This window comes from Bombus affinis, chromosome 10 (assembly GCF_024516045.1).
Source record: "Bombus affinis isolate iyBomAffi1 chromosome 10, iyBomAffi1.2, whole genome shotgun sequence".
Classification (NCBI taxonomy): domain Eukaryota; kingdom Metazoa; phylum Arthropoda; class Insecta; order Hymenoptera; family Apidae; genus Bombus; species Bombus affinis.
This window is the reverse complement of record NC_066353.1, coordinates 7636916-7649664: the sequence shown is the minus strand read 5'-3', so window position 1 is coordinate 7649664 and position 12749 is coordinate 7636916. Positions and strand designations below refer to the sequence as shown.

Sequence of the window (12749 nt, the reverse complement as noted above, 5' to 3'; positions counted from 1 at the left end):
GATTAATGCGACCAGTTTGAACCGCGTTGCAGCGGTTGCAATAAAAGAAACAGAATGCGAGAATAAGAATGGGATACCGAGGAAAAAAATACAAAAAATTCGTCCGCTGTTTGTATAATTTTTATCGATTACGAACCGTACCATATCGGTTCCCCCTTTCTTTAAATCAACGACCAATATAGAAAATACAAAAGATCTTTGCAGAATTGCGTTAAAATCAAAGTCCCTCGAACGCTAACAAGTCGTATAAACAATACCAAAGATATCCGCAATTGATCGCAGCCGGATCCATCGTTTTACAAAAAGCAGGACGAACTTTTTCCTCGATCCAGTACATTCTTAATGATTCTTAAAATAACTGTCTCTGATTTAGAAATAAAAACAATTTATAAGAGAAATAACAATACGAGATATGTATCGCGAGATGTCTACCGCGACTGTTATAGACACGTACGAAACACGTTGAAATTTTATCGCACCACGGTGAGACACGGTTGTGGGATTGATAAAATTTCAAGCTAACGCGAACGTGTATATACGTAGGAATTAGAGGACATTTACCCGCGCGATAAAAAATTGCAAATCAATCGATAACAATCACGTTAAACGCAACTCTATCGATCTCGTTTCCCGATCATGACTTTTCACGTGGTAGAAACTACGCGCTAATAAATGGTGACAAGGCGGAAAGTTGACATTATAAAATAAACATCGGATAACTGCTTTCACCTTTCAGCGTAATCTCATTAATCCGATCTTCGACGTGAAAGAGAAGCAATAAGAAGAACCACCTTACCTCAGCAGATCGACAAGCATAAAAATCCTAATATCACGTTATCGATCGCGTCAGTGCAAACATCGATTTCTACGCTAATAAGGCCACTTCTTATAAACGAGCAAATATAGGGGAACCAAAGCTCGTTTCGTGAGTCTGTATGGTTCTAGAAGGCGTTGTCGAGGTATATTCCTTCGAGCATCGGCTTCTTCCAAACCGAAAGTATAATTATGTGTTTTGTGTGAGAGAGGATCTGGTAATTACGCCCGAATTTCACGCTCGGCCCTTTTCGACTCTCTCGTGTGTTCCGCTTCTCCTCTCTTCTCTTCTCTTCTCTTCTCTTCTCTTCTCTTCTCTTCTCTACGCCAGCTGCTACGAGGCAACACGCTCGCGATCATCACGAGAGAATTTATAATCGGAATTATTTAATCCTCCAAAGACACTGGCTCGATTCATTTGTCTCGAGTTTGAAGTTAGGTTACACTTTAATCGAACGATTCACGCCTTCTCCGTCCGGGCATAATTACGATTTATAAGTTTTCCAGCTATATTGGGAATTGATCGAATAGCGGCGACTGTAATTCCATATTTTAACCTGTACGTGTACTCGGTCGTAGGTATTGGAATATATTCTTGTGTAAGAAGTCTCGTATTATAGAGATGTGTCGTTATTATGAATATGTTTTAAAGCGAACGCTGATTTCTACCGTAGTTTATCGCAGTTTTTGTCTTGCTTCTTTAAGCATTCTGGGTTAATGTAAGATATTAGATACGAAATTATAGGGTGTGTTAACTAGATGTTAATTTAATACATATATTCATTAAAATGACGAAAGAAGCTATTCGCCTGTAAAGCTTTCATTTCTATTTCTTAATATTCGGTGAATGTATCTGTATTTTTATTTTTTTCCACGTGGATGTATTATTCATATATTTGATCGATACTGTACTCTTTGGAATTTATTCCAGCGTTAAAACTAACGAGAGTAACGTAATTAGTAGAGCACGAAATTAAGTTCCATTACGATAGGATGTTACGATAGGAACGCCCATGTACGCTGCTTTTTAACCAATTAACGATTCGTAGAAAAGATATACGCGATGAACCATCGTGTGTCACGTGATTCCTATAACTTAATACGCATCACGTAGAAATTGTGCTAAATGTCATGCAGTATATGGGAACCAATGCGTTAAATGTTACGCGTTATACGCGGAACAACGAGTCGACACTCTGCGGTTAACACCGATATTTGCACATTAACGTCTTTATGGGACCAACGTTCGTAGAAATTCATTGACGAATGAAACAAATTCTTTTTAACGAAACATTCTCATACTAAGAAGATCTTATATCGTACGATGGTAAATTAAATATAATCCGCGTAATTGAACGTAGATTAATAAATAACAAATTAATAAATAAAATAAAACACTAGTATGTTATATCGAAAGTAATATTTATGCAAAGTAGGTGCCATTATCGGTATGTGAAAATATCGAGCGTTTAAAAGCAAACGTTTACACGAACCTATCTATCGTGTAGTTTAATACGGTGTTATAATGCGGTGCTATTAAAGTCGTGTAAAAAGAATTTGATTGCTACACGATTTAAATTAAAATAAAATTAGGACTTATGCATGGACCAAAAGCTTGTATCCTCCGTACATGTATAATCGCCATTAAACATAGTAATCTTTTGCTATACGACGCGAACTTTTATATTCCAATTGCTTCGAGTTGTTTCGATTTTCTTCGGTAAAAAATGACGTAATTGTGACTTTACGTATGACGTTTTGTTTCACGTTGACTGTATAACATGCGACGATGTACCATATTATCCGAAGATTTATCTTTCCTTCTTCATCGATGGTATTCAAAGTCCTATCCTCTTGCTGAAATCTTATTTTCTTCGAAGAAACATTCCGAATGTTTCGATCGATTGGCAAATGATTCGTCGAGGACGATATATTAGTAATTGAACCTGTTGGACCCATTGAATCGATGGTTTCTTTAACCGACGTTCGACTCCCGTCATCCCTTAATAACTATAATTTATGAGCGAGACCGGTGCCGCGACTTTTCTTACCCCTCGATTGATTCTAGCCGACGGGGATGCCGCGGCAGTTGATTACGAGCGAAATGCTTGTAATTAAGCTAAAATTTCACGGTCGATCGAATCAATATGGCGGTCGTCTTTCGTGCACTTATTACCATGAAATTACGAGGTGCCGGATCTGTGATTATGACATGATCCTTTAAGCGCTTGGAAAATGCGAACACGACGAAGACGCGACCCAGTCGTCGACCGACGGAAAGATTACGCGAGTAAGATATTCTCGTTCCCTCGGCGTTATTATTGAGACGGCGACGTGATCGTTTGACGTAACGCGCGAAAGGATATCGAACGAAGTTTCTTCGAAAATCTTAATCGTATCGAAAGTCTTGGTTCGTTTCAATTAAGATATAGGTTACAATGTTTAAGACATCCGTCGAGCAAGATCGAAGAAAAATTCATTAAATACATATAACTCGTTTCGATAATCTTTTGGCAATTTCTCTTAATGCCTGTGTTTTAAATATATCCACGCGATAAGGTAGCGGTGGCCAATTAAAATCGACTACAAGAAAAATCCGAATTTCGATAACAATAAAGAATTCCAGCATTCCTCGTTACAGCTACGTTATCGTGTACGTTCTACCGATAAAATTAAATCCTTGAATTCGAAACCAGTTATTCAATAATATCTCGGTAACGCTTCGCCACAGTAATTACACTTGAACAGCTATGTCCGAGAGGTAGTTCCAGAGAAGTCATTCGAGGCAACGATGCCTCTATGAAGAGAGAAGAAAAATATCTATGACCACCTCGCTCGTGATAGCTTGATCTTGGAATTGCGAGTTATCAGAAACGTTGATCTGCGGGTTTCTTATATCGATGCGCGTTTTTCATCGTACAGCACGCGGCTTATTTGTATACAATAATGCGAAACGTTGTTTACGAACGCGACGCTACCTTGTTGCATAAATTCGATCTCTCTGTCGTTTTTACGATCCGTTTTAGATTTGCTCGTACCGGATGTTACGAAGTGTCATCGCTGAAATTTTACTTTGCATCTCGGACTCGTCTCGGAATAGTCGACTGCGTTAAAAATCGCCACCGTATTGTTGCTCTTCGAATAAATTTGCATACGCAACCGCCAGTAAACTCGAATCCTACGGACGTGCTTTTAAATTTATCGATATTACTTGTTCAGAGATGACTATCGCGGTAACTCGATTAGATTTCTACGTAACAACTGTGTTTTAAGGGATAGTTTGCGCGCCTTTTAAATACCCGTCTTAAATGAAAATACACGTTCACCGAGATCGCAATTTTCACGAAGTAAAATCGCATTTGCATAATTGAATTATTTGCTAGGAGACTGTATCGTTGTTTATGTACATATATACTCGTGCATACACGCGTACGAATTGGCGAAAGGAAAACAAGTTCAATTAGTAGGAAATAGATATAAATTAAACTGGACGTGAAAATGAATTACTCGTGCAAACACCAGTCTTGATTAGCTCAATCTTTCTCAACATATAGTTTACACGTAGCCTTTATTCCTTACGAGCTTTATAACTTGATGTTTTTGAAAGTTAAATCTATATGTATATCGCAATCTTTTTACGAGTTTACTCGATATCTTCGATTATGGACTTCGAAGATGGTCAAGATATCTTGGCATTGACATTTCGGGATGAACGCTTGATCGACCGTGTGAGAATTTTCACTTGTATTTTGGTCAACGTCTTCCACACATCGAGGACTACTTGTTCAGAGCAGACCTGAAACTGACGGTTCTATAGCCAACTGTCTCCATTTATACTGCGCGATGTTTCGGTTGGCTGATCAAACCGATGACTCAACTCGGAAATTCTAACCAGATGCTCAACCCGGAAGATCTTACCGGAATTCGATTGGCCGATCAAATTAAACGACTTCCGGTAATATCTTCCGGGTCGAGCATCCGGTTAGATCTTTCGAGTCGAATCATCGGTTTGCTCAGCCAATCGAAACATCCCTCGATATAATAAATGGAGACAGTTGGGATTTGAAATCCTCGGTTTCAGGCTTGCCCTAAAGTAGTAGACCGCGATGTTTACGAACCGTTGACCCAGAATGCCAGGGCAAAGTCCAAACACGGTTGCTTATTCCGAAAAGCCAATATCGATAAATCTTCAAATATATCTACTCGTTACGATCTTCCAATTTGCACTTGTAATTTGCTGCGTACGACAAATAACAATTTTCTGGTTTTTTTTTTTAATTCGGTTATGCGAATCAATCTTCGTCGGTTTGTCGATCATCGTGGAATGTACACCCATTAAAGATTAAATACCAACAAAGAAAACGAGCAATCGAAAAGCGATATGTTTTTTGACAGGCGATCGACCACGATAAACGACAGAAACGACCAACTACAAATTTATCCTTTTATCCCCTCCATTCGCAAACAGAATTTCAACCGCTTGACTTATCAGGTGATAGGTACTAATTGCCGCGAACCTATTTGCTTATCGTTTGTCCTGTCCATTATAGGCTAATTAATAATTTGGCGATAAAGATTCGCGTGATTGTCGCGTAGGGCAGGAATGCTAATTCGTTCTGGAATCGGGTCTCGATCGTGGTTCCCGCGTCGTCGCGTCGCTTTCGATCGGGCGAAAATAGCAGGTACTCGCGGTGCAGGAATTACGTCGTGCACGGTTTACCTGACAAGCCAGCCAAACAGAACATTAATCCGTTACCGGCCGCGTACCAACACCAATGAAATGTTTGCCTAGCTGCTCGTGTTATGTAGATTAGTTATCAGATACACTGGTCTCGAGTTCGCGTTGGAACTTGGGTGCACTATTCGATCCCTCTATGCACAGTGCCCCGCTGAGAATGTAAATTGGACATCCGTGAATTTATCGCGGTTCGCCCTGTGATTTCTTCATTCCGAATCCCTTTCGGTAGACTCGCAACTTTGAGAGAGTCGAGCGATCTCGAATCACGTGCAAAGTCAATTGCTACCTCGTCTCATCGTTGTTCGCGGTGTTTCTACCTTTATCGACCTTCGTGTTGGAACACCGACGATGAAAGGTAACAGTTGCCGCCACGGAGTTGTCGTAACGAGAGTTAAAAACGAATGCGATTTCTGTTAGCGTGAATTTTGATAAATTCGAGGGAAACGAACGTGTGGGAATCGAGCTAACTTTCGGAAGTCGGTAGCCGTACTTTATCTTATACGCGATTACGCGAATCGATCGGTAAAACTATATTTACCATGTTATCCTGTTTAACGATAGCGATAATACAGGTTGTTGATAAGAAATACGTCGATCTTGTATTTGAATTTGTAGAACGAATAAAGCAAAAAAATATTTAATCGATAAATATTTAATAAACTATGGCATCTACAATAACAAAAATATATTTTACGTAAAATCCTCTTGGTAGGTTTTCTTCGATACGTTCTCTTGAAATATTCCAAGTACATCTTATACATATATCATTCCTCGAAACGTGAATTCATTTCTCAAATTCCATATCTTATTAATCAAAAAATGTAAAAACATGAAAACTCGAATCAAACCGGTAATTCCAATACCACGCTTGCCCCTTATCAATTGAACCTGTTCCGCAAGCTGCTCCAGTTCATTGTCCATTCCAGTAATCGCCATCATCGATCTCCGGCAAACGTTCGTAACCAAAAATTCTTACCGTGCTAACGACGTACCTACAAAGTCTGTTATACAAAGAAGAAGTTAAAGGATGAAAGTTTGCATCGAAAATCGGCCAGTCATATGAGTAATGGAGTAGTTCTATCGAACAGACAGCGGATACTACGATCCTCAACAGAGTAACAAATCCACGGGTTCGTGATGGTGTGTCCGTGATTGCTAGCATGCAGATACGCGGCGGTCTTTATTAGCTGAAACATCCATCCAAGTACATTCCGAGAGCGGACCGACTAGATGTACGATACGATTTTGTTCGATGTTTCCATTCCTGATACGGCTCGAAACGTACCAGACCACTTTAATGAAACGCGTTTTTTAACGAGACTAGCTTCGACTCTGGAGACGTTTACCACGTCTTTATTTCAATCTCCTTTGCCTCTTCGATCAGTCTGCTTAATCGTTGAGCGTCAAAGACCTCTTTGAATTCTCGTCCTTGTCACATAGTTCTAGCTTCGATAGTTATACGTACAGGGTGATTCGCGCAACAGGGACAAATCGTGTCAAGTCGTTAAGTTGCGATTGAATCGACAGGACAAACTTTAACAAGTGGTAATATTAGCCCGGTAAATTCAAATGTCGAAGGAACGGCATTAATCTTACATTTATCTAATAGAAAAGACGTTAGAAAAGACGAATGGATCAACGATTGATATTTCAGTGTACAAAGACGCGTACAATGTGTACAATGTATATATTTGTGAACAGGATGAGTCGTCGTTCCACCTAAATTACCTGTAAACTGTTCGCCACGTGAAAAACCTTGTTACGCAGATCTTAATGCTACTGTTTACACGAGAAATTACACGAGAAATATACGTATATTATTTGCATGTCGTGTATGTTAAACGGTGGAAATCCAGTCCCTCTCGAGGCATTTCTCTTTATCCTCTGACATTTTCTTCCAACTTGAAGCAAAAAAGGAAATATTACTTGTATCAGTTCCGTGAATCACCCTGTACAAAGACGGAAGAAGAAAGAAGGGAAGAGAGAGGGAGAGAGAGAGAGAGAGAGAGAGAGAGAGAGAGTTGAGCGTCGTCGAAACGGTACACGAAGACTACCTCGGATCGCGTTCCGTATCTTACGCGCATTGCACACTATCACGATGTACGTCCAGTTTGATTTTGTGTCGCTCGCATATCAGCTGGTTTTAATCAACGGTGCTAGGTCGTTCTCCACGCTCTAGATTACACTGGAATTCGTGACGTTAAGTCGAAATTATTGTTCGCTCGAGTGTACCTGCACTGTCAGCTTGTTTGATTAAAGGGTGTTCGCTGGATAAAATACCGGCGATTCGAGTATACAGTTTCGGTTTCGTCCTTTTGCAACGATAAACATTTGTGCACAGTTCGCTGGATGGTAGGCGCAATTGCTTCTTAAAACTTATTAAAAGTCGTTGGTTTAGTTGATTAAAGTTCGATACCTATCCATGTGTCCGTGATTCGACCGTGCTTTTATCTATGTACTCTATATTCGGAAATCTGCGTTTACGCGTTAAGCTCGGATATCGTTTTGCAAATTGTAGTCTCGTCTGATATCGCTTTATGGTATGGTATCGAGTGAGATACGGTTAAAGGGGAATCGTAAACGTTAACAGATTTTTACTACGTCTCTGATTTTAAGTCGACAAATGTGTAATATTAAGATTTGTGATAAAATAAGAAGAACGAAGAGAATATACGTCGCAGGATTCGGATATAGGCCATCGCCATTAATCCTGCTTGAAAGATCTCTACGTTCAATAACTTCGAAAATGGTGTGAAAGGGCAACGTGAACCTCGTTTCGACGAACAACGAAGGATAAGTCGAAGCTGAAATCATGGCGATTAATCACGGGAGAAAGCATCAATTTCCAAGGTTGGAAAGAATTCAAAGCATCGAGTCCGGATGGTTGTATACCGACACCGAAAGCTAGCTTTCCTACGAAATCGAATCAAATTCCAATTTCCTTGTTACACGGATGGCCGTGGAAACGCGGCAAAAATCGCAAAAGTAACAAGATTAATCGGTCATTAAATGTATCCTCCTGCGAAATGGTACACAGTCAAGAGTGTATCAACCCCAGGAGAACGCATTCCTTTTGTTCGGTACTAGTTACAGCGACGCGGTGGAAAAAACGAACGAAACAGGGAACGATAGCAGTTAAGGGCTAAACCTGTTTCTCAGGCTCGGCATAGCCGCTCCTGTATTCCGATCAAACGTCATCTACTTTAATTAAGTCTCGAAAACGTTGATCGTGCCGACGACCGCCGATTCGTCTTCTCGTTCACGAATTCGAACGATCGTATTTATTGCGATCGATCGTCAGACAAAATGCCACTTTCGATCGTTAGAAAAGTTGTCTCGCGATTGTTATTCATCTAACTGGCTAGATGTTTAAAAATCACTCTCTTACAGGTATTTGCTTCGCATCGTTCGTTTCTTGTACGTTTTTGTCTTATGCTCGTTCGACTCGCTCAACTCTACAAAAGACGTTACCACGTAACGGCCAACAAACTGCCACGAAATTCTTCTACGCGTATTAATTCTAGCTCGTCGTTAGCGAGAATCAGACTGAAATCAGTAATCGTAAGAGCGTGTTCGTTAACGAAATAAGCAAGTTTACCCAATCGAGATCTATAGCTGGCATCGCACGAGCTGATTTTCTTCTCCCGGCTGCGTTTCTATAATTTAGATGGTAGCGATAGGGTATCACGGAATAGAAAGAAACGACGCGGCAAGGCGGCGCGGGTGTCGCGTGGCAGCTCGGTTTTCTTAGCCGAGGAATGTTCCGACCGCCTGTCGGAGGCGTGCTACGAATCGACTTTATCGAAAGGAAGAGCAACTTTTTCCGATGAATAGCTTGACTTACCGAGCCGTACAGAAGACCACAGGAATCCATGCACAGGTACAGACAGGTCGCAACACCTTGGATCCTCAGTTGACCCCTGGATACAGACGTTCGTTGAAATATCGCTGGAAAATAGAAAAACCAAACGGGTCGATTAACGATTCGCTCATGCTGCATTAACGCGAAGTTTGATCGAGTTCAACGTCGTTGAAATGCCGTTGGAATTTAATTTACTTTGTAATTAGCTCATTTTCTGATCAGATACTTCTTGTTGGCTGTGCGATTCAGAATGGATAAAGGGGAAATTGACTTAGTTTGCTGCCAAGGATGACCTATAAGGTGTTCGTTGTTACAGTGGTTATTAGCGGTAATCGATAGCTTGCTTTTTATCGCAATAGATCTTTAGTATTGTTTATTTAACGAAGCGGTCGTTATTAAACGTTCGTTAGCACAGGATTCGGAAAGAATTTTCGACGTTGATCTTTTTGGTCCCTCGTTACTACCAATTTTCTACATGCCAACCGCTTGAAAGTCCGTTTATCCTGTAGCACCGGATGTGCCTGGTACCACCGTACTCGGTCTCCTTTCTGATTCGAGTCTATACAGTGTAATCATTTCCATTTTTCCTCGTATGGAAATACAAAGTATATATCACGCGCATTTTTGACAATGCTCCGGTAAAACGACCCACGAGTTTTTCACCTCGAGGTATCGATTATGGGAATTGAAATAACCTAAGGGGCGAGTAATCAAACGTTTTACAAGTTAAAGACGCACGGCAGCTCAAATCGCTAGTTATCGATAACATCGCAGAGACATGTCGCAAATAATAACCGTCCCTCCTTTCCTCTATCTACTCCTGCTTTACGATTACATTTGCCGCGTGTTACATCGCAGGTGATCGTTAACCCAGTATATGGCGACTAAAAATCATACTAATAATATTGTTGCCGATATCGGCGATTTAATTGAACGTCGATCAAGAAAGAAAGTCCCGGCTACTCTTGTGTGGCCCGAGTAAATGTGAAATTATTGTACGGAATTGTCGTGTCGATGCAAGATGCACGCTGTTCCTTTTTCTTTCTCAACATTTGCTTTTATTTATTATGCGTCGCGTTTATTATATTTTATACCTTTTAAACATTGCTCCTACGTTGTCTTTAGACTTCACGTTTTAGCGTAACAGAAGCATCTGTTCCACCTTCTACAATTTGTTATTAACAACGTCGCAACACACAAGTATTTCAATTCGAGATGTGAATCGCGCTTTATAAATGTTACTCAATCTCTTTTAACATTTTTTTTTTCTTTTTTTTTAATGGAACGATCGTGAAAAATTCAACTTTTAAAGAATCATCGAAAAAGTAACGCACTAGCAACGTGCACGCTTTCTATGCGCAAAGTTCGAGATGCACGTTCGAAACTGGAACTTAATCATATGTATCTGTACATCGAGATACCGATTCTATTAGTAAGATGTATATAATCGATGGAAGAAACACAGCGGAGTCGTAAATTAAGGCGCGAACAAGAGCAAACGAACGGAATAAACCAAAACGAAGAAGAACAATCAAACAAGAACTGATTTTCAGTAGCTGTAACGAGAGTATCGATTTTCGTACCAGGTTTAAATAACCTCTCTAGAACTTGCGTTACGATATTCTCTGCGTTTACGAATCTCGTAAAGTATAGATATTGTTACGAGGATATCGATATGCGGATAATATTTTACTAAACGAAGAAACCAGCGTACGCGTTATGCGCGTTGTTGATTTACTTTTATGTATCGGATAAACGGAAAGTAGATGCATTCGTTTACCGAAGCTAGTGTTAATTACGCGCGCAAGTAACTCGTGTTTGCAGAATTTCATTTACGATTGAAATTACTTTATTCGATTCTAGCAAAATAATATACAGCTCATATTTCAATTAACGCTACGTAATACCCTATTATCATAGCATCGTAATACCGCATATTACACTGCTAAATATCATCAGAGGAGCCTATTTATTGGAACGAAATTTTAATTAGTCCCTAATTGAACTGCCGCTAATTAAATCAACTCATCTGAACATAAACTCCTATTATTTGATGATATTTAATTTATAGATAGCGGAGTGAATTAGCGTGCCTATTCCTACGTGTATAAATTCCAGTTACCTTAACTATTTATCTCCCGATCAGAGATGTGTATATGGAGTTCTATAAAATGCACCATTATCGCATAATATTACAATATATCAAAAACGAGTCTTTTAATAGCAATTCCTCTCTTAGGAGTAGCAAAAAAAAAAAAAAAAAAAGAAAAAAAATAGAAGAAAAATATGTTCGATTCAAGAGTCGCGTTTACTGGAACGAAACGGCATACTACGTATGTATATATCTGTAAACGGGTCGTTACTCCATGTAATCGGGTTTTTTAATCGAGTTTCAATGCTAGTCTCCCTCTATTACCAACGCAACGCCTCTAAGCACTCTGCCTTATCTCTTTGACTCGTTCAAGGTGAACGCGATACTGTCGTCGTTACGATTTGACACGCGATCAGAAGCGCGCAGCGTGATCCCGCTCACCTGCGTCCTGTAAATTTCACCAGCGTGTAAACACTCTGCCTCCGCGTTCACCGTGTCTTTTTCTCCTTTCGTTCTTGTTTCGCGTACGTACGATCAAATAAGCTGCTCGTTTTACCCTCTGACAGGAACACACGCGCCAACGCGTGACATATCAGGAGAGAGAATGAGAGAGAGAGAGAGAGAGAGAGAGAGAAGAAAAAATTGATCGTGATCACTAGCGATGGGCTTAAATGCGTCGCAAGTAAGTTCCAAGGTAATTACGTAGTTTGCTTTCCTGCTTTTCGCTATTCGACTCTGCTCCCTTTTTTATAAAAAAATATGGAAACGTTTAAAAATCCAGTGCTTACAATTTACCACAAACGTTGGGTTACTTTTTCGGGGCCGATAGTTTGTTCAAACAGGTTGATATAGATCTGTTAAAACCAACGTTTTTTGGAAATTTGTACATTAAACGAGCCAAATCGAAAAGATATTAAACTTTTGTTTATTTTTACCTTTAAACCCTTACGTATCTCTTAAGGAAAAGTTGAAAAATTTGGTCGTACAATCGAAATTGAGTGATCTCACTAAATCGCGTAACTATCGTATTATACATATTAAAAAAAAAAAGGAAAAAGGATACTTTCGAGTAGATTCGATCGTAGTATCTTGCGAATAGTATAATAAACAATATGCAACCGGACCTTGGATATCGTATTTAGTTCCGGTTTTTAAGTAGGTACATACACATTGAACTTGATCCCATCGCTAGTGGTGATGTTTGAATGAAATTCAGAAGAGAAGCGGCAAGACAAGTCGAAGGC

The 12749-nt window shown here is 39.8% G+C and overlaps 1 protein-coding gene across 11 annotated transcripts in view; it reads right to left on the bottom strand.

Moving 5' to 3' along the window:
- The window catches only part of LOC126921161 (uncharacterized), a 238046-nt gene that overhangs the window by 46055 nt on the left and 179242 nt on the right, over window positions 1–12749 (bottom strand). For all 11 annotated transcript variants that reach the window (XR_007712248.1, XR_007712249.1, XM_050732460.1 and 8 more), the window contains one exon: window positions 9396–9499. Coding sequence is in view for 9 of the 11 variants with exons in the window: in XM_050732460.1 (XP_050588417.1) it covers window positions 9396–9499 (104 nt within the window). In the remaining 2 variants the exon portion in view is untranslated. The remainder of the gene's footprint in view (window positions 1–9395; window positions 9500–12749) is intronic.